The following is a 25191-nucleotide window of genomic DNA, read 5'->3' on the forward strand; positions in this document are numbered from 1 at the left end:
GCAAAGACAAAATCACCTTTGGAAGATTTTGTCTTTGGAATTCAGGTACAATCGGGCACTCATTCCAGAATGGATAATGAAGTGATTTCATGTCTACTTGAATTTAAAAGGTTGAACTTTAGCATTTAATTTTTATTACCAGGCACACATGGCTAGGTAATATTCTCCAAAGAGTATACGAAGTGAGTAGCTGCTCTCTGAAAGTCCATTACCAGCAATAGAAGAAAAAACACTCTGGCATGTTTACAAAAGATGACAAAGCATATGTTTGATTTTTATTTTGATTATTTCTTTCAAGCTTATTTTTTAATGTAAGTTGCTGATGCTGCTATTACCTAGAATCTTAAAAAGTAACATTTCTATCAGTACAATTTTTTAAACAAAATGTAGAAATTATAATTATGTATGAGTATAGGTGTCTATGTACATATCTACCTTTGCACCTGTACAAGTGATCATGTTTGTATCACATGATCACTCAGTTTTGCAAAATTTATCATTTGCAAATGATCTTTCCACACATCTGTTGCACATACAGTCAGGTTATATGAATACTTACTGTTAACCTCAAAAAAAAGTTTAAAAATTAATGGAAACACCCAGAAAGCAATCTTCTGGAGGACCTAAAGCTCCTCATAAGTCTCCAGGTTTCTGGACAGTAACCTCCTGGGTGCGCCGGGCACGCCCCGGCCGAGTAGGGGGCACAGCCGCTTCCCACCCGCGCGCCCCTCGTGCTCCCGGGGATGGGGCCATGCCGCCTCCCCGGGCCCGCGGGGGCTACGGCCCTCACCGGCCCCCGCCGGGGGCACTGGGCCCTAGCGGGGAGCGCCGGGCAGGGCCAGCCCGGGAAGGGCATCGCAGCCTCCCCCCGCCGCGAGAGGGGCCGGCACCGGCAATGGCAATGGCAACCGCAATTGCAACCGCAATGGCAGCGGCAATGGCAGCGGCGCGTTGCTCCGGCAACCGCTCCCGGCGGCGAGGAGCGGCGGGCGCCGGTGGGGACCCGCGGGAGGAGTGCTGAGCGGCACTGCCCCACTGGAGCGGTGCTGAGGGGACAGTGCTTCACAGGACAGGTGCTGAGGGGACAGTGCCCCCCTGGACCGGCGCTGAGGGGACAGTGCTGCACAGGACAGGTGCTGAGGGGACAGTGTCTCGCAGGAGCGGTGCTGAGGGGACAGTGCTGCACAGGAACGGTGCTGAGGGGACAGTGCCCCACTGGACCGGCGCTGAGGGGACAGTGCTGCACAGGAGCGGTGCTGAGGGGACAGTGCCCCTCTGGACCGGCGCTGAGGGGACAGTGCTGCACAGGAGCGGTGCTGAGGGGACAGTGCCCCTCTGGACCGGCGCTGAGGGGACAGTGCTGCACAGGAGCGGTGCTGAGGGGACAGTGCCCCTCTGGACCGGCGCTGAGGGGACAGTGCTGCACAGGACAGGCGCTGAGGGGACAGCGTCTCGCAGGAGCGGCGCTGAGGGGACAGTGCTGCACAGGACAGGCGCTGAGGGGACAGCGTCTCGCAGGAGCGGTGCTGAGGGGACAGTGCTGCACAGGACAGGCGCTGAGGGGACAGTGTCTCGCAGGAGCGGTGCTGAGGGGACAGTGCTGCACAGGACAGGTGCTGAGGGGACAGTGTCTCGCAGGAGCGGCGCTGAGGGGACAGTGCTGCACAGGACAGGCGCTGAGGGGACAGTGTCTCGCAGGAGCGGCGCTGAGGGGACAGTGCTGCACAGGACAGGCGCTGAGGGGACAGTGTCTCGCAGGAGCGGCGCTGAGGGGACAGTGCTGCACAGGACAGGCGCTGAGGGGACAGTGTCTCGCAGGAGCGGTGCTGAGGGGACAGTGCTGCACAGGACAGGCGCTGAGGGGACAGTGTCTCGCAGGAGCGGCGCTGAGGGGACAGTGCTGCACAGGACAGGCGCTGAGGGGACAGTGTCTCGCAGGAGCGGTGCTGAGGGGACACTGCCCCGTAGGACCGCTGGGGGAGCGGCTCGCGGGACACCCAGGCAGCGGGCGCGGGGGCCTTTGGTAAGGTCGGAGCCCGAGTGGGCCCGGGGCGAGGGCTGGCATTGAGTGACCTGTGCCCCTGAGCCTCCCCTCTGTGCTGGGGAGCGTGGAAGTGGGAAATTGCAGTTGCGAGCTTTACTTTGTCCTTCGAGGGTATTCAGTTTTCTGCTGTGGAAAGATTTGCTTTCTGCACACCTTGTTTGTGAATTCAGTGCTGAGCAATTGCAAATTGTGAATTCTTGTGGAAGATTTCAGGTGCATTAGCTGTGTTACATCTCTGCTGTGACTGGGATCTGCTTGGTCCAGTCCAGCAGTCCCACGGTAGTGGGAACACCCTGGCATGTTTCAGTTACTGATTCGTGGAACTCCAATATATGTTGACATACATTGTCTTGTTATACAGCATTAAAGCAAAATGTCATCATCATCACGAGCATCCTTGTCTTTACCTGTACATGAGTGTTCTGCTCCGTCCTTGGACTTTGATCTTCAGGAAAAGTTTATTCTTCACACTGTTGAGGCAAGTTCATTCTGTTCCTGTTAGGCTTGATTTTTTATAACTGCATTAGTTTTGTTAACAAGGTTAAAATATACTTCCTAGTTATAGATGTGAAGTAGGTGATATTTCAAAAACTGGCTAAGTGACAGTGCTGGACATGGCAACAGTATACTGAAACTGTGGCAAAATGCATGTTCTTTTCTGCTTTTCTGCTTATATCAATTGGCTATGATAAATGTTTAATCTTCCAATGTGCTGTTTTCACTGGAAGTAATTAAATTCAAGGACTTGGTTTTGGTTGTATATCCAGGAATAAGCTACAGAGAGTTGCACTGTGTTACACAAACTGAGGTCTGCCAGGAAATCTAAACCTGTAATAAAACAAGACACACTCATACACATATATAAAATAAAAAAAAAAACTTAGATGTTTGATTGTACTTATTTGCTGTCAGACACAATTGGAAAGAGAGCAGTCTGTATTCTGATTCTGTGAGGAAGTGATTGTTTAAGATGGGAACTTCCTGAATTTCTTACTCATTTTCTCAATTATATGAAGGGCAATATGGATATAAGAGCTAAAACTCTGACTAATCCTTTTGATGGACATGCACCTGGCACAGGCTGAGCACAGGAGAAATGGGTCCTGGTGGGTGGAGAAGGCAACACAATCCACTTCTGAAAAAATAATGAGCAGTCAGTGGAGTACTGAGTGGAGTAAATGGTAACTTTGTGCTTGGTGAAGGCATCAATCATTCTGGAGTGCTAGGGGGGAGGCAGGACAGAGGTGGTTGTAGAAGGGGTGATGACAGGTTGCTGGTACCCGATAAGGAAGTGGGGGGAATGGGATTCATTTAGGTTTTAGGTTAGATATGGCTCTGGACTTGCCATGGCATGGGCAGCATCATTTTCTTGAGCAGCTGGGCTTGGTGAGAAGCTTTTCCAGTTTGGGAAAAGAGGAAAGCCATTGCTGCCTCCAAATTGGAAGAAGTCTGCTGTGAAAAACAGCAACATTGGAATCTGAGCAGCTCGTGGCCTTCACCTTTACTGGAGGTAATATCTGCCTTTGCCTTGTGAATTAGCTGTGTTCTATGAGCAAACTGTTTGAGGGTACATCCTGTGATATGGCAGGCTTTTATCCTTGTTGAAAGTCCTAAATGATTCTTTGATCTTTAAACTTGCTCTTAAAAGATTCTCTGGAGGAGCTGACTTGTTTTATGTTGATATCCTTGAATCAGCAATATCAGTGACCTAACTGTGAGTGAAACTAAATGTTACATAATTATGAATCCTATTTCAGGGAAAAACACGTGTGCCACCTGGAGAAACAGGAAAACTGTGTTCACCGATTCAGCCAGATAAAAAGGATTGTCACAGAACTACAAAAGCCATCCAAGATGGGAAGTGTTTTACTGATTTGAGCAAAGAATCTGACAGTCTAGAACACCAAGTAAGAAAACATGTAGGGCATAAACACAGAATTAATGGAAATGTATGTTTCTTACACTAGTCTGAAAGAAACACGTTGTTATATAATCCATATAATCTTCTTTATAAGACACATTGTGGGAAGATTTTTTTTGTTATGTCCCTTGCACTAAGAAAGTTACTAAAAATTTGAAAGGAGTTTGTTGAACTATGTCTGTTAAAACAGGAGGTGAACCTGAATGAGTTCCTGTATAAGAAGAAATGTAGAACTCACATGTGGAACTAACACAGAAACCTGATAGAGTGAAGATTGTAGATTGCTTTTAAAATTAAATGTAATTTGTCATTACTGACTTTCTTAACTCTCTTTCAGAAGCTAACAAAATGGGTGTTTATTCTGAAGTTTATTTTTTAATTTTAATCTTAATTTTCAGGTTTTCATAGACATTGCTAGTTGTCTTACAAGCATGAGGCTTTCTGTTCAAAAAGAGCAAACTGTGGGGAAGACTGTTTCCTGAGAATGGAAAGATAGTGTGATAAATTTAGATTTCCAGTCACTTCTCAGTTCTGGGAAGCCTTCTAAGTATTTTTGCTGATAAATCAGTGTCAGGCCACAAAACACCATTCCTGTTTATATATTATTTTTTGATGACAACAAATCTGATTCAGTATAGTCAGGAAAGATTAGGACTTGTACTGAATACAATATTTATAAGTTTGCTGTGCATGCAAATGTGGAAACCTGGATGCAGAATTGAGGTCCATGGATTGACTTTACAGATAGGCATGGCATCAAGATTACAGAACATTATAAGGAATGTTCATAGATGCAGGCCAGGATAAGATGGAGTTCTAGTCAAATTTTGATACCAAAGTTTCCACTTAAGTTCGTGGGTTCATCTTCTCATTAGTGAAACTAAAATGTCTTGGATTTACAGTCTGAAAGCCACACAAGCCTGCTTTTTTTAAAATAGGAAGTTGTGCACGCACACACACAGTAGGATATTTTAAAATAAATGTTTAGTTGACAATATCATGGGCACATAAATTCTACAAAGAGTTAACTCAAATTGATTTTTGTGATCTTCCACCTTATGCTTTCTATCTCAGTCTTCAAATTCTCCTAACTGAGGCTCCTGAAAGGCTTTAGCACTTAATATTAGTCTGAAATATTGTGAATTCTACAAATGCTTTTACCCTTTAACCACATGCTTTAATAATACTTACCAATGGTATTTAGAGCCCTTCTAGATAAAATAAAGAAATAAATAGATGTATGGAATGACCCTGGTTTGTTTCTTCAGCTACAAAGTTCCATGCACAAAATAAATTGAATCTTTAGGTTTTAATCACCAAGTAGCTTGTGAGTATGTGAGCTTTTCTAGTCATATGTACCAGGTTTAGAAATGTAGCAAATTATATGTAACCAATTTAAAACTATTGAAAAAAACAAAATCAGTTATAATCAGAATAAATTTTTAATGTTTTCTGTGTTGCAGTTAGACAGTAAAACCATTGATACTTGGATGCAGGAGCTAAGTGAAAGTGAAATTCAGAATACTGTAAGTAAATTAAAATTTGATTCTCTCTGTTCTGTGCTGAATATCTGAAATTGGCTCGTATGACCTTATAGAGTCATACAATTTCCAGTAAGAGTGGCAAAGCGGGAGTATTTGTGATTTAGCATCACAAAATGGAATCTTAGTTTTACATCTGAAATGTTCATCACTGTGCATTTCTGATGCTTTGTTGTATACAGACATTAAAATAATTTCTTTGTTGGTTTTTTCCCATGAAGAATCTCAGGAAAAAAATACTTGAAAGGGAGAAACAGATTAAAGAACTTTCATCCATGCTCCAGTGTGAAAAAGTGAGTGATCAGTTCCATTAGAATGAATATTTTCTTCCAACATACTAGATTCCCAATTAAAAAAAAATAAAAATTTTGAGTAAAACAATTATTTCAAAGACCTATGAAAAAAGTAAAATCCTGAAAGGTGTTTCCTACAGAATTATCTTCAAACCATCAAAACTATATTCAAACCAACTAAGGTGGCTTTTGACTTTTCATTTACTGATTTGGAATATTCTGGGGGAAAAGTATTTATAAGGAATAATATGGAGTAAGCTAAACAGATACTGATCACAGCTGGTTTCCATGGCTCTCTTAGGACAGGTAGTACAGACAGCAGAGCTAATATCATCAAAGGCTGGCAGGTCTGGTGAGAGCTCATTCATTCTTTGCACCAAAAAGAAGGGGCTCAGTGCAAAAACCAGCACTGAAAGGGGAGAACTTTCCTGTATAAGAGGGCACTGTAAAAGTTTGAAAGTTATTTTACAGGCAGTTTGGCAATCCCTCTTACAGATTGAATACCTCCAGGGCACTTTGTGTGCATGCCATGCAGCGTGGTTCAGTGTTAGTGAGGGACAGCATAGGCTCAGTTAAACCTTTCAGGGAGCAGCAGTGTACTATGAACATATCACTTGACTGCTGGATATTAACCTCTATTGACCAGCTGGTCATAATAGAGGAGCCTTTGGGGGCTCTTGTCATGTCTTTGCCTTTATCTTGAAGTGAAGGAGCACATTTTCATGGAAACATCTTTTTGCTTGAGAATAGAAATGCTGAACAGAAAAGACGATAAAAATTCTGGAGACCCCAATGCCATCAGACTTCAGTGTTGGTGGGATCTATGTGGCATACCATGCCCTGACTGGAGACTACCTAATGTTGGACAATTTAGGGCGCTTACCATCTGAAAGGATAAATAATTTTCTATGCTGTCCCCTTGTTTCTTCTTACATTAATTTCAATAAATGGCACTTTGATCAACACTTGACTGAATTTGCCTTTCTTACTGGTGTCTATATTGAACACTTCGTCTGGTACATTCTTTTGGTCTCTTGCAGTCTATACTGATTACACGATACTTATCTACCTTATTACTTCTTACTTAGAATGAGCCAAAGGAATTAAGTTGAAAGAAATTTCATAGAATCATCTGACCTGAGTGCTGATGACATAAGTTTCCTCTTCCCTTGTGATTTACATATCCCCCAAAATTGGAGTTTGAATTAAATGTATCAATAGTTCTAATAGGAGATGAAGGTCTTTGGAATTTAATGAAGGTCAGTTCAGGTCTAGTTAGTCAGAGCACAGCTGATCAGTGTGGTTCAGTGTTAGTTATCCTGCTAGCTGGATGCCTTTCCTTAGCCTGGATGTCTGAGTTCATGCTTCCAGGCCTTATTCCTGCTACTTAAACTCAGATTAAATATTATACGTAAAATTATACATAAATTGTTTCAAGTTGGTGATTTCTGTTTAACATTAATACAGTTAGTAGCAAATTACTAATTGTGAATATACTGGTAGAGGATGTTTTTTCTTTTCCAGGTTTTGAGGACATTCAAATGTCAGTTAGAAACTACAGCATAGTAGAAAAAATACAGAGAGCATCATACAGCATTGTACAATAAATTTGTGTTTATCTTTCCTAGATCAAGATACAGAGACGGGACCACCTGTCAAAATCAGTAAAGGAAGTACAAGCTCACCTGCAGCGTCAGATTGAAAGAAAAGAAGCAGAAAATTATGAATTAAAAGTGAAAATGCAGGTCAAAATATTTTTACTTGTGTTTCAGTTAATTGGGAAAAAAACCCCAAAAACAAACAAACCTGTTTTGAAATCAAATTATGGATAGAAGAAAAATCCAAAACAGTTAAAATCATAACCATTTATGTTTTGCAAGATCTGCCTGGCCACATTATTTGAATTGCAATGTTGTTTGTTGGTGTTTTTTCTTTTCTCAACTTATGCACACTTGTACAGTTCTGGTGGAGCAAAGTGAAACGTGCATAAATGTGTTTGCACTCACTTAACTGCACTGTCTAGAAGTTTCCATATGGTCAAGAGATAAGCAAGTCCCTATGGTGACTTCCTGTTCTGAGAGAACAGTGACAGCCACACCCTGTTTTTTTTTATTGTCTGTGAAGAATCAATAAGTCTCTTAATACTGACTGAAAGTAAAACACTGATGACTAATGCCTAATCTCATTTTGTTTAAAGTAGGTTAAATTATTTCCATTTTCTGTTCTAAAAAGCACAAGTTAAATTTGAGCGTTTGAATCAGTTACTGGCTTTAGAAGAAGGCAAGGAGGAGGTCATGTGTGAAAGGCTGCAGCTGTATGTGGCCTCAGAATACAGTATATGAAACTTGTCAAGAACATAGGCATGAGTGAGAAAATATTGGCTAAAAACAATGTATTTCTAATTTCCAAACTCTCTTACTAGCATGCATCCCCTGCTAATTGAATCATTTGAGATTGTAACCCAACATGTAGCAAGGCAATTTCAAATCACATGTCTACGTCTGCATAAATGTCTCATATTTCTTTCTAAATAAAAATTGTTTTCTTGTTCTACCTAGTACAATTATAGAATTCCAACAACATTTTCATTAGATAAAATAACTTGATATGCAGCTGTATTGCCATTCAATCTCTATTTAAAAGTTTTGATCACTTTCAGAAATTGCTGAAGTCGTTTGCTAGCTTAAATCCTGGAGTTGATTTTGTTAATAACTAGACAAAAGCTTGCAAAAGCTTAGGCATTGCCCCTATGAAATCAGTTCTCAATTCGAATTTACCTCAGCCCCTGGCTAATGCCCAAAGCACTTATTCTTAGCGTGATTCTGACCTCCTGTGGTTATAATGGGGGATAGCAGCTGTTTACTTACACTGACAGCTGAAATCCATACATAGACTGAAATTTTGTTTGCTATGTTTATCCACCACCTCAAGCCACATCTTTGTTTATTAGGTGCCCTGTAAGCATTTATATAGGAAAAACACTTTTTATATATTTGGGTCTTTTTTGTAATTTCCTTTTTTTTGAAGTAGTACTTCAGCTTTTCAGTGAATCCGAGTACCTGAGACCATCTTTTACTTGGAAAACCACATACATTTTGCTTTGATTCTGTAAAAGTTTTGGGCCATTAGCAGGAACTTTACTGAGAGCTACCCATAATATGCATATTTTATAGCAACTGTCAATGAGTATCTTGAATAAGGCTAGCGCATTCACAGATTCAGTAGTTAACTAGTAGTACATAATGTAGTGTCAGACCTAGGCTAAAAGGAAGGAAACAAATGCATTAATCATTCCTACAATTCAGATATTTATCACTGAACTAAGAAAGTTGACACTGCTGGCTTACATAAATTGCTGGAGTTTGGTGGAAGGAATAGTAAGAGATATGAACAGGACTTACACTTGTCTTTATGAAACTAATTGTCTATTGGTAGCTTGGTCATTTTTGATAAGTGGATCTGAGATTCTCCTTGAAACAGTCTGGTATTGCTCTTAATGAATATCATCATGTAGTGTTGATACCATGCCTTGCCCGTGGAAATTCTGCGTCCGTTTGCAAGAGCACACAGACATGGTTAGATTGCTGTCTTTCCCTCTGCTCCTGCCTGCTCCTGCACCTTCTCAGCCTCTTCTTTTCATCTTTGTAATGACTTTCTCTCTGTGTTTTTCTTGCCAACTGTTGTACTTAGCTAGCTCCTTGTATCAACCACAAGATTTGAGATACCAAGATTATATGGAAACAGATGTTATAAATGTAACAGCTCTTCCTAATTTCTTTATAGCGCAAAATTATCTGTAAGGCTTGGAATCTGAAGAGTTGATTTTAATTATGCTGCAGACTCTAAAAAATAAAATAGCAGAGTGGAAACATCAAATTGGTGAATACAAGTGCCAGAAGTTAGCCTTAAAGGAAACAAACGAGCAAAAGAAGATAGCTCTGGAAAAAGCAATAAGGTCCCAGAAACAAAGAGCTCAATACTTAGAAGAAGCTGTGAAAGATGTAACCTCAAAAATAAAAGAACATGTGAGTGACTATGCTATGAGCAATTTTATAATGTATTGCTTGAAATTAAACAAATGAAAGACTTTCACCTGTGGAAAATAGAAAAATTTGTTTCATTATGCTGTGCTTGTATGTCTTTTGTTTTGCTGCTCATTTCTTAAGGAAAAGGTTGCTATAGGTGTCCTGCAAGCTATTACTTTTAACTGCTTTTGTTTTGTTAAAATTTAGTGATTGTCTTAAGAGCTTGAACATTTTAAGCTGTAGGAAGTAAGAGGAGTGTCATCAGCTTTTGGTTAAACCTCTCCTGATCTTCCTCTTAGTCCTCTGTGGATAAGCACTGACTACCTCAGGAATACAGTGTACTAACTGAGAATCCATGACTGAGGTTTGAAGTGTTAGTTTTCTTTATTTATTAATATGTGATGTCTCATGTGGTTACTTAGCTTTTAGTTTCAAAGCTGCTTGCTCTGAACCTTTTCGAAATCCAAACATAAAACTTCCTTAATCCAAGATGTTCCTTGGAATCTTGCTTTGCCTATCAATAGTTTTATCTATATTCATTTAAGGGATTTTACCTAATGCTTCATTCCTTACCCAGCTAGCATTTTTCATTCTTATAATATTTTGGCAACATTTTATTCATTTATTAATTGATATAATTTATATGTAATAGAGATATATTAAAGAGAATTTTTTTTTTTGTAAGAAAATATTGTCATCTTAAATTTTGAGATATTGTATTCTACAGTTGATATACAGTACCAGTGTTTAACTATGTCTCTGCCTTGAAAGTAAGTCTGTAGTTAGATTTTGATTTTTTTAAATGTGGGTAATTTTGTTGGTTTTCTTTTGAGATGAGAGAAAATTTGTGTTGATTTGTACAAGGGAGATCCAATAAAACCATCTTATATTAAATATCTCTATTATCTAAAATTTGTAGAATTAAATGGCATTCTTCAGTGGCATTCTTTTGTTACATAATTTATAATTTCTGCATTCTCTAGGAAGTCAAACTGGGTGAGATACTGTCAGCTTCTGATGTCTGGAAAAACCAGCATGATAGAATAGTTGAAGAAAAGGCAATGTTAGAAGTTCAAATAGAAGATCTTGAGAAGTAAGTTGCTGACCACAGCACCTTCCAAAAACATTTCCTGTCAAACCACCATAGACTGTTGGTCTTTTTTGTTTATTTAATTCTGTGGTCACAGGGTGTTGATATTTAGTAGTGCAATACTCATTGTTGACAATGTAAATGAGTTTATTAATATTTTAAAATTCTGAGCAGAATTTGGAAGTTGGAAATAAGAACAAATTTAAGATTTTTAGCCTCCTCTCTGTTGCATTTCACTTCTTTTGAAAGTTTATTCCCCTTTACCAGTAAGAAACATATTCCTTTTCCTGCATTCTTCTGATCAGCCTGAACTTGCTGGCAGCTCCTATGAGGCCTCCACATAACCACTTATCTAATAACTGATTCAAAAGCTTGACTGTTAACCCTTTTGTTTACAGAATAGAAAAACGTTCTTTGTCTTGCAAGTCCTACTTCAAACTAGTGATGGCCAAATTATTTCAGTTCCACTAATGTCTGACCTCAGTAGAGGATAGAGAAGGGTTCCTCTCAGATGCCATTCGAACAGTTCACTCATGTAAGGAAAAGCAGAACAAAATTATCCAACCTTATTTAAATTACACAGTCAAATCTTAATGTACGTGAAGGATATGTTATTTTTTGAGCAGACAATGACAAATGTCCTTTTACCATTTCTGTTGTTAGAAATATAGACTATAATTTAAACCAGCAAAAGAAACTGTTAGATGCCTTTATTCTAGGTCCAAGATAATGTTTATTTCACAGAGATCTTGATTCATGCTCAAGTATTTAACAGCTCACATTAAAATGGCTTGAGTATTTTGCTTTTGTACCAGAAAATCTGGCATTTCTGAAAATATTTGCAGCAGATTTTAAAATTTAACCACAGGGCAGGTAGATGACATCAGTCCAGAAATCTGTCTAGCCCATTGTTGGTCCAGTGTATATAGGAAGGCATCTAAGAAAGAACAAATACTCATTCTGCTTCCAGCTGGTTTTTGCTGTTTTCGTTTCAGCTGAAAATACAAGTCTTTACTTGAAATGTGCCATTCTAACAAGACTTGTTCTACTACGCAGTGTGTGGCTGACTAAACAGCAAAGCAAATTTTGTGAACTTTATTAACCAAAAAAAAGCAAAAAATGAGGCCTAGCACAGTTTGCTGCTTTTAATAATAGAAAGTAACATTCCTAAAGTAGCTAATGAGTGTTCTTAGTAGGACATTATGTGATATGCCCTATAAATTCAGTATAATTATATTTTGTACAGTGTGCATATGCATAGTTCTCTTGGAAGTATCATTTGGTGTTCTATAACTGAGCTAAGACACCTTCCTTGGAGTAGAAACTCTCCTCTTGCAGAGAGTTTATTTCAGAATATAAGCAGATAATCCTTTCTTTGGATGCATAAATGCATTCTCTTCTATATATTCTTTTATATATATATATATTATGAAGGGGAATGTGTTAAGGTTCAGTTTAATTTTCATAGTGAGAGTTTTGGAAGCATTGTGTAATATAGAGAACTTGCCTGTCTTACAAGTCAGATCCGAGGCCTGATGGAAGACATGGAAAGAAGGGAGAAATGGAGAAGAAACTCAGAAAAGGAAATTCTTGGAAAGCTAAATTCTGTTAACTCTGAAAATGAAAATATTTACCTTGAAAACAAAAAATTAAAGGTGAGATTATAAATCATTGTTGAATAGCTATATATTTCTCACACATTAATGAAGCAACTATATTAATTCTCTTTTGACCTTTTGTCTAGAGACCCCAGACCTGCAGAATAAGTTTGCCATCCGTTTATAATAGTAAGGACAAATGAGATACTGAAAATTTTCCAGTGGAAATTTGTGGCAAATCTAGGAACAGAGTTGTCTGATGATATATCTGCTTAATCTGGATGCTGTTTATTTTACTGTCAATAACTGCACAGTTTCTTAAGTAGAAATTGTTCTTTTATGTTTGTTAAACTTTCAAATGAAAGAACTGAGTTTAATTTCAATTTTGAAAGAGTTTGCAGGTTTTATCATCTGATATAAGTGTTCTGATGAGCTGACAAATGAACTATAGACTATCATTTTTGTTTGACAGGAAAAATACTTACATCACTCTTCCTAGTGCCAGTCACTTGCTGGTAATATATTGTAGAATGTAACACTCTTAACATTTTTATATTTTCTATTTTTGATCAAGGCTTCCCTTGCTACATTGGAGAAAACTACAGCATCTGTTGAATATGAGTTGCTTCATCTTCAAGAAAAAGCAAAGCTACAGGAAAACCTTGTAGAACACAGTAAAAATGAGGTGACTTACCATTTTTGAAATCTTCAAGTATTTTTTTTAATTTGTAAGCCATTTTGAGGAAATGATATAGGTTTTGTTTGTAATAAATCCATTTTGTTGTCATGGGGATTGTAGTATTTTTGTAATATTGAGTATGAAAGAAGAAATTGCTATTACAGACCATATGGAAGAATAGTCTCCACACAGTTACAGGTACACATTGTCTGTACTGAATTGTGTGAAGCCCACTTGAAGCTCATTGAAGCCAACAAGACAAGATTGCTTTGACAAGATTTGCTTGCTAAAAAGCGGGTTAGTGACCCAGTAAACCAGATGTTTAAAAAGTTTGACTCTGATGTCTTCAGTGGATATACTGATGATATTTTACCTCTACTTGGCCATGTTTTATCTTCATGTTCCTAAGAGCATATCAGTATTCAAGTAAGCTCAAGAAATCCAAGTTCATTCAAGAAATATATATTAAGGTTATGAGTATAGGGTTATATGAGTTGTTTTATTTCAGTGGGGAAATCCACAAAGAAATACCAGCGAAACAAATAAATCAAACTTATAATGGGCTTTTTATCAATTCATTTTTTGTATTTGACTTCATTCACACAGAAGTTTTAGAACACTGATTCAAATATGTGTCTATTTATGCTATAGTATAGACACAATTTCATTGACATTCTTCACTTAGTGATTTTTTTTAATCACTGACAAGAGAAAAGAAGGACATAATACAAAATCTAGAGTAGAGCCAGAGAGCCTTGTCTTTGGAATGCCTCATCATAATTAAAGTTGCTGCCAGCTTCAAGATGGTAGATGTAGTTCCAAGTAACAGCCAGTCTTAAGCAGTGAGTGGAGTGAATTCTCTAGGTCAGGGCTGTAGTGACTCCAGATGGGAAGTGTCAGTGACAGCTGTTATTTGGGGACAGAGGTGTGAGTTACACTGGCTGTTTCTACAGCACAGCTGTAGCTCATTCTGCATTGCTCATAACACACTGCTGAAATGACAGTGCTCTTTACCTGGTAACCAATTTGTACTTCCTGTGACAAGTAGGGTAATGAAAATAAATAACTTCAAATAATAAATTTTGAGATACTGCTTAGAACTCAGAGGTTTTCCTTTATGCTTCATACTAATGATTCTACCTTTTCTATATTTAAATGAAGGCCCTTGCAAATGTATGTGAATAATGTATGTTGTCCTAGGTACAAAAAAGACAAATTGCTGTGGAAGAATTGAAATCCAGATATGAAACAGTCTTAAATGAAAACAAAAAAATAACAGAAAACAAATGCTTAGAAGCAGATAAGGTAAGTTTTTCAGTAGTAAAGAATGTTTCCAAATAATTCTGTAGAACACAGATCTTTTCTACATTTTTGTGATCTTGTTAGAAGTCACAAGGTACTGTCTCTTGGTTTTAAATTTCTGAGTTTTACTGACTGCTATCTAAAGCTGGTGCTTTTTGGATGCTACACAATTGCAAACAATGGAGCAATGATTTCTAGTGCAATTACTAAGTAATTTGGCTACTATTTTAGAATTGCAGAATTCCTTTATCACTTTCAAAAGTATGATTTTATCATTGATGATTTTGAAACTATCTTTTTGACAGAACAGTTGTGAAAGTTGCACATGGAAGCAAACGTATTATAAGTTCTTTTCTTTTTAACTAACTGTTAAGATTGACTCCATACAAAGATGAGTTATAAATTTTTCAGCAGATGGAGCTGAACACTGGAAGACAGCACATTCTTAAGTATCAGAAAAGAACTTGTATCTTTTTCAGTATTTTATAAAATAGGTGACATATTGTATAGAATTTTAGCTTTATTACCTACATGAAAATCCATTACGTATTACAATTAATTTATGGTTTTACATTTACATTTTTCTCCTGTGATGCTACTATGCAGGTGAGGCACAAAATGGAGACTGAGTTAAAGGAGTTAGAACATGTTTGTGACTTGCTGAAAGCAGCTGAGGAAAATCAGCAAAAACTTCTGGCCTGGGAAAGGATCTGTGCACAGAAATGCAAAACCCTCAGGGAGCTGGAGCTTCAGGTGGTTAGAACATGCTAATTTCTAAAGATAAATGAGAAAATTACGTGGTAAAATGTCACTGGGGCATTTTGCTATTGCTGTGTGTGACAGTGGTGAGGTTTCCTTTGTTATTTTCTTAATAAATCAAAATTTCTGTGGAAATCATCATAAATCAATTTCTGTGGAAATCAGATAATGCAAATAAAACTATTGCCAACTGTATTTATGTGAATTCATTATGTGATAAGGCTTGTAACATTTATAATGAATATATTTTTGATCTTTTTGAATTCTTATGTCCTGAGATGTGTTGCAGAATTCTTCCCTGGAAATAAATGCAAGTCTAGATAATTTTTGTATTTAGTAGAACAATTTAATTCTACATTAGTTTTGTTTTTAATGGCAAATTTATAAACCATACAATATTTAATTAGATAAATTATATTCTTGATGATGTATAACATTTTAAAATTTTTTAGTTGAGTATGTACTTTTAAAATATGCTTTAATAGGATAATTGCAATTTTTAGCTGTATTTAACACTAATGCTTGTATTTTCTCTAAAGCCTGAAAATGAATTTTCCTGGACTTTTTTTTTCTCTGACATCAATTTCTATGGCAGGGTAGGTTTGGGATTTTTTTGTTATTGTTTTTTGTCTTTATTTTAATGTGCTTTTAAGTTAGAAGAGCATAAATGACAAAGATTTTTAAGTTAGTAGGGTGGGAAAGGGGCCTATCCTGCTATGTCAGTAGGAAAACTACAGCTGAAGTAATGTGAGTCTCTGTGGTCCTATAGACTTTATATAAAACATTGCTCTTGATTTTTGATTCTTCCAGGAATGTTCATAAACTCTTAAATCAAGTACTTAAACAATAATTAATTTTGAGGTGCAAAATTTATACATCATATAAAATGATGAATGTCATTTTAATTAACTACATGTTTACTTGAAAAAGTGGAGAAGAACCTCTTAAGTATAGCAAAATAATTGGGAATATAATCACTAGTCTGGTGGAACAGTAGTTAAATTTCAGCATTAAGTCTTGGTGATTGATGTACTTTACCCTTGACTCTATGACCAGAATTTAGGAAAATTCATTTTGGAGCAATTGCTCCTTCTGCAGAAAACCTCTCCTGGGTTCATCTGGACTAATTTCTGCTACTACCAGTGTGCTGCTACCTGAACAGCCTGCAATTCTGATAAACACAATCAGGCAGATGAGCTCAAATTGCTGGATGGGACTGCCTGAGGTAGTCCAAAGAATGGTGCTGCTCACCCCTGTAAATGATGGCACCCACAGGCTGTTGATGTGCCTGTTTATTGCTAACATGCTGCTGATGGGTGCAACAAGGAGCAATAATCTTATTGCTACTGAGATTTGAAGGAAAATGTGTAAAAGTTTAGCACTCTGGATTCTGGGCTGGAGAAGACTGTCTTCTTCTTCATCAGCTTCTGCTGCTGATGTATCTCTTTTCACGAACTTGTCTTTTTTCACATTCTATGCATTCTGAAATTCTTTGGCTGTGCTGCACTGTTCTCCTGTGATAGCCATATGTGTATGAAGTGTTATTTGTATGCTTCCTGTGACTGTAGTGTGAGGGAGCCTTTTTAGCTGGCCCTGATACACAAGGCTGCATGGGCAGCACATGGAGTTTTTTAGGACTTTGTTACATAGGGGGTTTTCAGCCTTAAAGTGTTCATACAAAATTTTAGTCTCCAACTTTAGCTGTATTTTACTAATTTAAGATAATTTTACAAGGTACAATAATACAAGATAATATTTACTTGATTATAGTATAGCATTTGTCTGAATAAATATAGCATTTATCTGAAATTACAGTTAAATTTTTTGATGGATTTTAATAGACAGACTTACTTGACTCCATTAAGATCCTGTATACAGGTCTCTTCAACTAGAAACAAATTATCATTTTCACAGGATAACCATAGTGTAACTTCTATGGGCAATCTTTGCTTAGAAGAAGAGATCTGTAAAATTCAGAAGAAATATGGAGATCTTCAAAGGTAATTTGAAGAATCTGATCAAAATTCATTACTACACTTTTCTGCTGTAGTGAATTTTAATGCACTTATCTGTTTTGTGTAAAGACACTTAGGACAGATGGAATATCAGAATGAAGAACTTGCTCACCAGCTCAGGAAAGAAGATGAGAGTCTTCAGAGCAGTAAATTGCAGCTTGAAGAGAAAATTGCAGAATATAATGCATTGACCAGACAACTTGAATCTGCTTTGGAAGAAGGGAGAAAAATGGTATTGGTGATTTAATACATCTCTCAATCTTGTTTTCTACTTTCTATTTAAAAATGACATTTAAAATGAGCTTGAGAAAAGTTATGGGACAAGACTATTTTGCATGTAGGGAGAACTACTAAAAATTACTGTGAATTTCTGCATGTTTAAATAAGGATGGAACAATTCAATTTCTTTATCAAGTTTGGATACTATGGAAGTAAATACCAAGTTTCAATTTGCCAATGTTTTATGATCTTTTTTTTAATTGACAAATCAAAATTCTTTAACCACCTTATATTAAATCCCACACATATGGCAAAAAGTTTCTGTACAAAAGCTTAATCTTACTTTTTCTTTGTATTAAATGCCCACAAGAATGTTGGTGTTGAAATCCTTCTCCTTTTAGAGGAAGATTTTGCATTCTTTCTATATTAAGCAGAATATTATAATTTATAGAAATTATGCAAACAATCTATCAAAAAATTCAAGAGGAAATGTAGGAATTTACATTGTAGTGAATTATATTAGTTTAATCAGAAAAAAATGTATGAAGTTGTAATTTCAGATTGAAAATGTAGAAATAACCATCTGATTTTTTTCACTACTGAAGATATTTCTTTGGTTTTGAGAAAACTAAAATTTTGGCTTAACTTGAAAATAAGCTAAAATTCTTCCACTCCCACTGTATTACTTTTTTTTTTTCCCAAATTGAAACAGCTTTCAAATTTAGCCAGAATATTTCTCAGGTTTGTTAAATACCTGTGTATGTGAAATAAGTTAAGTATTCAATTAAAAATTAGGAAATAGAGCTATTAATGTTAAGAGATAAGAAAATAATTTTATTTGGGTTTTAAGAGTAAATATATATGTAATACATATATAATTTATAAATACATTGTGTGTATATATATATATATATATATCCTTTCTTTCTCATTACTTTTATAGGTAGCTGAAGAATGGGAAAAAATATCATACAAAGAACAAGCCTTTCAGACAAAACTGCTACTTCTTGAAGCTGAAGTGAGAAAGAAGCAAGAAGAAAAAAAACAACTCCTCTTCTTATTTCACCATGTGAGTAAATAATGCTGTTTGTGATTCAAGAAATCACTTGCCATTTACAAAAACAAGTTCCTTTTACTGAAAACACACTACTAATACAGTTGAGACACACTTTTCAGAGCAGTAAATTAGTTCAACTTGACAATATACTTTGTACACTGACATTTCCCACCAACCTAACAGAAGTCCAGTCTAACTAAATCACTTGAATAATATTGAATTTACAACTCTTACTCAGTTGAGTTTTCCCTGCAAGACAAAAATAAAGTATGAAGTTGTAATTTCCCTCAGATCAATTGTGTTCAGTAAGCATATCTACATTTGATTAGGTGCATAACAATACTATAACGATGTAGTGATAGCTTGTTTTTCTTTCCTGAGTTAATGCCAGTAATCTGAATTTATAATTTTTATAAATTATTGTAGGGCTTTTTTTGATTTAAGTCTATCCAAACATGTTCAGTTTGGTCCTGACTGAACATAAATAAAAGCTTCAATCCTTTGAAGCTTTAACACCTTTGCTTTTGTGGAACCTCTGAAAACATTTACAGGTAAACAAAGCTATAAAAATTAGGTTCTTTGTGTCTTGATTGATTTATATTTTGTTTCTAAGTTTCTGTGCATTTTTCTTTTTTCATTAGAATGAAAAGCACCATGAAGTACATTTGAAAGAGCTGGAGAACAGCCTACAGAAGTCAGTGATCAAGAACCAGAGCATCCGGAATTATTTGCAGTTTTTGAAAGATGCATATGTAACAATGTTTGGCTGAATTCTTTAATCTATTTTATAGTAGAGAAACTTGTCAGGATTGAGCTCCCAGTCTTGTTGGAGGCAAAGCCATTGAGGCCTTACACTATTTTAACAGATTAAATTTTTTGATGTTAATTCTTCCCTAGGAAGATATCTGTTGTGGGCAGGAGAAACAGGAGAGCCACTGCTGTGTCCCAGTGGCTGGGCACACGTGGGGAATGGAGCTGGTGTTGCTGACAGAAACCTTTGTGTTCTCCATGGCACAGCAGGGCAAAGCCAAGTGCATGGCAGCAGCAGCAGGTGTGTATGTGTGGGGTATGCACACAATGGGTCTGTGAATGTCCTGGCCTGTAAAATCTTACCTGAGTCCTTTTAGTCCATGGTAAATGCAGGTGATCACAGATTATCTTTCAATTCAATGATATCTAACCTATTAGAACAGGCAAAAATTGAGATCATTAGATTCATTCTCTTTCTTCCCCTGCAGTTTAGCCCCAGTATAGCCCTATACTACATGGGAGAGTTGCCACCACAAGGCTGTCCCATCCAGCCACTTTTCTCTACATCTCATCATTATGCTCAGGAATACACTATAGTAGTATTTTAAAAATATGAGTAGAAAAAATTTTTAGATAGAGGTATAGTTTAAGCTCTGAATGTGCTGATATACCCTGGTGACACAGCTCCAGTGAGATATTTAAGTATTTGTCTGAGTTCCAGAGCTGCTGTTCAATAAGATGGCTTGTGCCTCAAGTAAAACACATGTAAATATTCAGCTGATACAGGATTATACAAGAAAAAATTCCTGGTTTAATTTCAGTTCTAAATTCTAGTAAGTTTTGTAGATATATGCTATGTTTTTTTAAAATAGTATATTCAGTTAAATATGTGATTTACAATTGTTACTTAAATAATATGTATTTTTTGACCAAAACCTTAAGTTTGTTTATGCATAGGCAATACCCATTCTATTTCATTATTAGTTGTTAGTAATGTGTTGAATACGGACCTTTTATTTGCAAATGCTTATCCATCTTAACAAATACTGATGTGTGCTAATGATCTATTTCTGTGCACTTTTTAAAAATAAAATTGTTATTTATTCTATATGACATGTTAGTAGCAAATATTTATTTTAAATTTGGGGGTTTGCATTACACACACAAACATTTGGATTCATTTAGTTCTGATTGTGCTACTTCTATCAAAAAACCTTTTTGAAAGTCAACATGTATGATGGAAAGAGTTCAGAAATAAATTGTTCAATCCAGTGCATGAGTGGTTTCCAGAGCTCATACTGAAAAACTGTACACCTTTCATTAGATTTTGGTTTTTTCCTTTTTAGTTTATTTTGTTTCTTTTTGTGGTTCTCCATTACCTTTTTGTTTGTGTGGGTTTTTTTTTCCATGGTAGAAATAGGGCTGATAGTCCCAAGGATAATTTAGTTTTCCTCAGCTCCGTTTTGAACTGGTGTTAGCTTATCATGTCTTATGCATTTAAAAACTTAATTTAGGACAAGTTATTGTGGATTGTTTCTTTCTAATAAGTGAAATAATAAAATTTTGTCTAACTACTGAGGGATCTAGCGTTTACTTGAGATTGCTGCTTGTATTTTTAGTAACTGCGTAATATACAGCTAAATTAGTTCTTGCCTTGTTCATTTTGTAGTATAGAATTCTGTATGCTCTGCCACAAAATTCTTGGATATAGCTCTACTGATTTGACTGCATTTTGGGATTCTACTATTTTTCTTCAAAGCAATTTATACCATCTGCATCACGTCGCAAAGTGACACAGTTTTACAATAAGAAATAGACTAATTATGCTTGTTTTTGGGGGTGTTGTCATCTCTAACAATTTTAGAAGCCTTTGGTAAGGATGGTTTTGCCACCATCTCACATCTCAGCCTTTTTTCCAATGTGATTTTAATTTGTCATTTCCCAAAAAAAAAAGCTGAACATGCTGTTGCAGTTTTCAAATACAGTCAGATTAAACCTCTTATAGCTGTAAGTATGGACAGAAAAAGTACAAAACCCAAAGTTCCTGGTCCATGCTGTGCTTGCTTTTATTATATTTTTTATAAGATACTGTTCTGTCACAGGCCCCTTAGCAAGCAGGAATGTTTCTCTTCTGCTGTGCAGAAAGTCCTTGGCCAGAAAAGCAGTAAAACCCAGAGATTCTGTATAAAAGTTTGACCATGCTTTCAGTGATGAGCTCTTCCAATAGAAAGAGATTTTAGCTGGTTAACAACAGAGCAGAGAAAGAAAAAAGATTCAAACACTACATTCTATACCCCAGTTTATTCAGATTTCCTAGTAGGAAGCCATTTTTACTGTAGGCTTACTAAGGTACACAGTCAAATGTACACTATGTGTGTTGTAGAATTTTTTTGATTTTGAAAGGATTTTGTAGTAATTTTTTGCAGAAGCTGGCTCAGTATGATCCAAGGGATGTAAGAGAGCCCATGGCTGAACTGATGCCAAGTGTTCTTGTAAACCAAATCAAAGCCACCTGCAGTGTTACAATATCCCCCCCTATATCTTGCTTTATTGCTTTATTTGCTACCCATGTTAATTAATTTGTTCTTTTTTTTTTTTTTTTTTTTTTGCTGTGGAGTTTTCCAGGAACGACTTCAGTCTGATTGCTATGGATCTGCTTTGAAATCAGTTTATTGAGACTATGGCAGCAGAATATGCACAGTTTAAAAGGATACTTCAGTTCTTGACTGGTCTGCACACACAGAAGGTAGCTAGGAGTTAAGGAGTTGTTAGGGTGAGGATGAGTGTGCTCAAACCCCTCATGAGCAGTGTGCTCCTGCTGGCCAGGCAGGCATCAGCTGGGCAGGAATACACTGGCTCTGGGAAGCACATCTGACTGTTGCTAGTAGCTTTCAAAACCACATTTTAAAATGTGATTCAGAGATGACACCACATTTGAACCTGTAGGGTGCCCTTTTGTCAGCGTGGGATACACTGCTGCACACATTTCATAATGGGACAGGATTTCAGAGTTACAATAAATGAAGTGATTTGAGGTTGTGACAGATTCACTTTAGCTAGTACATTTCCATATTCTATTATAATTTTTTTGCTTTAATTAGTTAAAATTGTAAGCATGTAGAGTCCTGAAACTGGCAGATCTTAAAGAGCTGACCTGGATTCCCTACTCCCTACTGCAATCTGATATGCTTTAGATTTGAAAGTGTCTGGGAACACACAATTTAAACCAAAGAGCATAAGTCTAGGGCTTCTTGGGACCCTACACCTTTAATCCTGTCTGCCAAGTAGTTTATTTGTGGCTTCAGTTTGACAAAAGATATTTTTTGTTTCCTGTCTATGTCCCAAAAGCTGCTATAAATTCTCCTGTAGGTTGAAGTCTTTCCAGTAAGAGCAGAGATACTCAATTTTGTACCAGACACATGACTCCCTGGGGGATATCTTTATAGAAGGTACACAGTGATCACTGAGCTCCGTATGGATGAGTCCTCAGTGGAATGTGATGGGTTACTAGCCCAGCAATCCTTTTGAGAAGTTCTTTTGCCTATTTAATAGTGAATGAAATCAGCATTTGGGTATCTGGGAAAGTTTGGGGAGGGACTGCAGCTCAAAGTGTCTTCTGTTACAAACATGTCCTGTATTCTGACTCAGAAAACAGCCAGATTAGACTTTTTGTGACAAAATCACTTTGTTGATGATCTTCCTACAGGGAAGTGACCTGGTTTCCTCTACTGATGAGCTGTTTAGCAGTGCAACATCTGTATGCAGCTCTTTCTGCTCTGGGGGGCCTAGAGCTGGCCAGCACAAACAGGGATCAAAGCAGGGCCCCATTGGAAAGGGTTGTGCAGCATGTGAAGTAGACACAATGATTTCATATAGATTTTTTTTTTCTCTTCAGTTTCCTGTTGATCACTTTAGGTTAACATAGCTCAAACTTGTATCTTAAGGCCAGAAAATTGGGAGCACTGTGTTGATGTCCACCAAATGGGAATTTAAGCAGTAAAAAACATAAAATTATTGCAGTCATGCAGGTCGTGCATTTGAATTCAGAATATTTTCCTGTCTACTTCCGGCTGAACAGCAATCACACAGCAGCTGTCACTCAGTAGTAAAGCTTCCAAAAGTTGAAGGTGGCCTATTTTATATTGCCATCCATATCTATCTGCACCCTTCACTCAGGATTTCTGATATAATGCTGTTGGCTTTCAACCTTTAAATAAGGCTGTTACAGCTACTAAGAGTCCAAAGGCAAATCATCCTAGTGATAAGTAAATAATCCCCCCTCAGAGAAATCTAGTGCTTTTAAAAAGCTGGGTTTATGTGGAACATTATATGTTTCCAGAAAGTAACTGACTTTTTTTCTTTGAGTGTTTGACAGACCAGATCAAATACCTGATTAACATATTGTAATGCTTTCTTGGCACATTAATCTATTTAATTTGAAAGCAATAGGGAAAAAGTAGATACTTTTATGTGTGGAGACTGCTGCAATCCTGCCTCCCTCTTGCACCAGGATAAACATAGCATTTTGTTGGCTGTAAAACCGTACCTTCCAATTTATTGACAACATAAATATTTCATGTGCCACTCTGCCTTTCGGTAGTGCTACTAAAAATTGAAACCAGGTCTTACTGGTTAGGTTTTACATGCTTTTCATCCAGTTCAATCTTTCAAACAGATCTTTGATAACGTCTAATTTCTAGAGCAGCTGTTAAAGATCCAACAACCATTTCCCAATCTCCCATCAACGTTTCAGGCATGTGGAGCCCTTGTTCATTATCATTGTGACCGCATTCCTATTCTTAGCAAAGCTTCTCCTTTGCAGAGCAGCAGCCTACTCTGCTGTGGCAACAGTCCACTTACTAATTTACAACTCCACCCACTAAATGCCACTGTGAATTATAAACTACTGAAGTAAACCATATATTTTTAACAGCCTCAATTTTACCATCATGGCTGTTTATAAAAGTCAAAGACTTTTTTGAAGCGCAAAAATGCTAAGTTGGCATTTCAGGTTGTTCTCAGGACATTCACTGTTCCTTCACAGTAAGGTTTTCCCTTCTTCCCTCTCCTTGAGAAAATCAGTATATTAATATGCTGCAAAACACAAACTGGTTTATATTAACATTTCACTCTCTTTCTAGAGGAAAAAATCTGGAGAAATCTGAAGAAAGAGCCAAACTTAGGATCTTTTAATTATTTCTGCAAATCCTTTGCAAGAGTGGAAAAAATATCCAGTTTCTTTCCATTTCAAATAAATTTCCTTCTTTTATTAAGTCTTGTATTATTAATATTATGGTTCAGAAGAAATTTCTCATGGATATTTATGAATAGACAAAAATGGAGTTCAAGTTCTGTGAGTGTTTGTCCTAGGGTGACGTTATGATGCTTGTATCCCCATTCATGTCTTCTGTTTATGCTGGATATTATGTTCTGTGCCTTTAAGACTGGCTCTGAAGAGTGAAAGTTTTGTTTGGGTTTTCTTATCAGCCTGGCAGGACACAGACAGGCAGTACTTAGTGCTCTTTTGCTTTCTTGCTTTTGCTTTTTGCTTTGCTCCATCTGTCACTCTTGCTTCTGCTTGCTTTTGCTTCTGCTTGTTAACTAGTTTAGCTAAACAGTTCAAATTTCTTCCTGGACTGTTTCTCCTTTCCTTTTTTTCGACCATCTTGAACCTGCTCTGGACTGGGACCTGGGAACACCGAGAGTTTGCACCTTGTGGCTGCAGCAGTTGCCCCAGCGCCAGAGGGACTGATAACAGAGCGACCACCCCCAAGAGAGACTTTCTGAATTTGTCATCTTTTTCAGAGTGGTGTCATCTGGTATTGTTCATTCTGTGTGCTGGGGGGTGCTGTGCCTGTTAAATAAACAGGTTCTTTCCACTTCTCCCTGAGGAATTCT

General features: G+C 37.2%; 1 protein-coding gene across 1 annotated transcript; it reads left to right on the forward strand.

Moving 5' to 3' along the window:
* Positions 1–1022: 1022 nt before the first annotated feature.
* ODF2L (outer dense fiber of sperm tails 2 like) lies at positions 1023–20406 on the forward strand. Its single transcript, XM_054515810.1, has 17 exons — positions 1023–1073; positions 2406–2522; positions 3802–3963; positions 5429–5491; positions 5728–5799; positions 7428–7544; positions 9639–9824; positions 10808–10917; positions 12434–12569; positions 13087–13197; positions 14392–14496; positions 15100–15246; positions 15792–15848; positions 17167–17252; positions 17337–17499; positions 18430–18555; positions 19185–20406. The coding sequence occupies exons 2-17, from the start codon at positions 2418–2420 to the stop codon at positions 19311–19313; spliced, it is 1875 nt and encodes a 624-aa protein (XP_054371785.1). The 5' UTR covers positions 1023–1073; positions 2406–2417; the 3' UTR covers positions 19314–20406.
* The last annotated feature ends 4785 nt before the right edge of the window (positions 20407–25191 follow it).

Source organism: Molothrus ater, chromosome 9, assembly GCF_012460135.2.
Source record: "Molothrus ater isolate BHLD 08-10-18 breed brown headed cowbird chromosome 9, BPBGC_Mater_1.1, whole genome shotgun sequence".
In the NCBI taxonomy this organism is placed as follows: Eukaryota; Metazoa; Chordata; class Aves; order Passeriformes; family Icteridae; genus Molothrus; species Molothrus ater.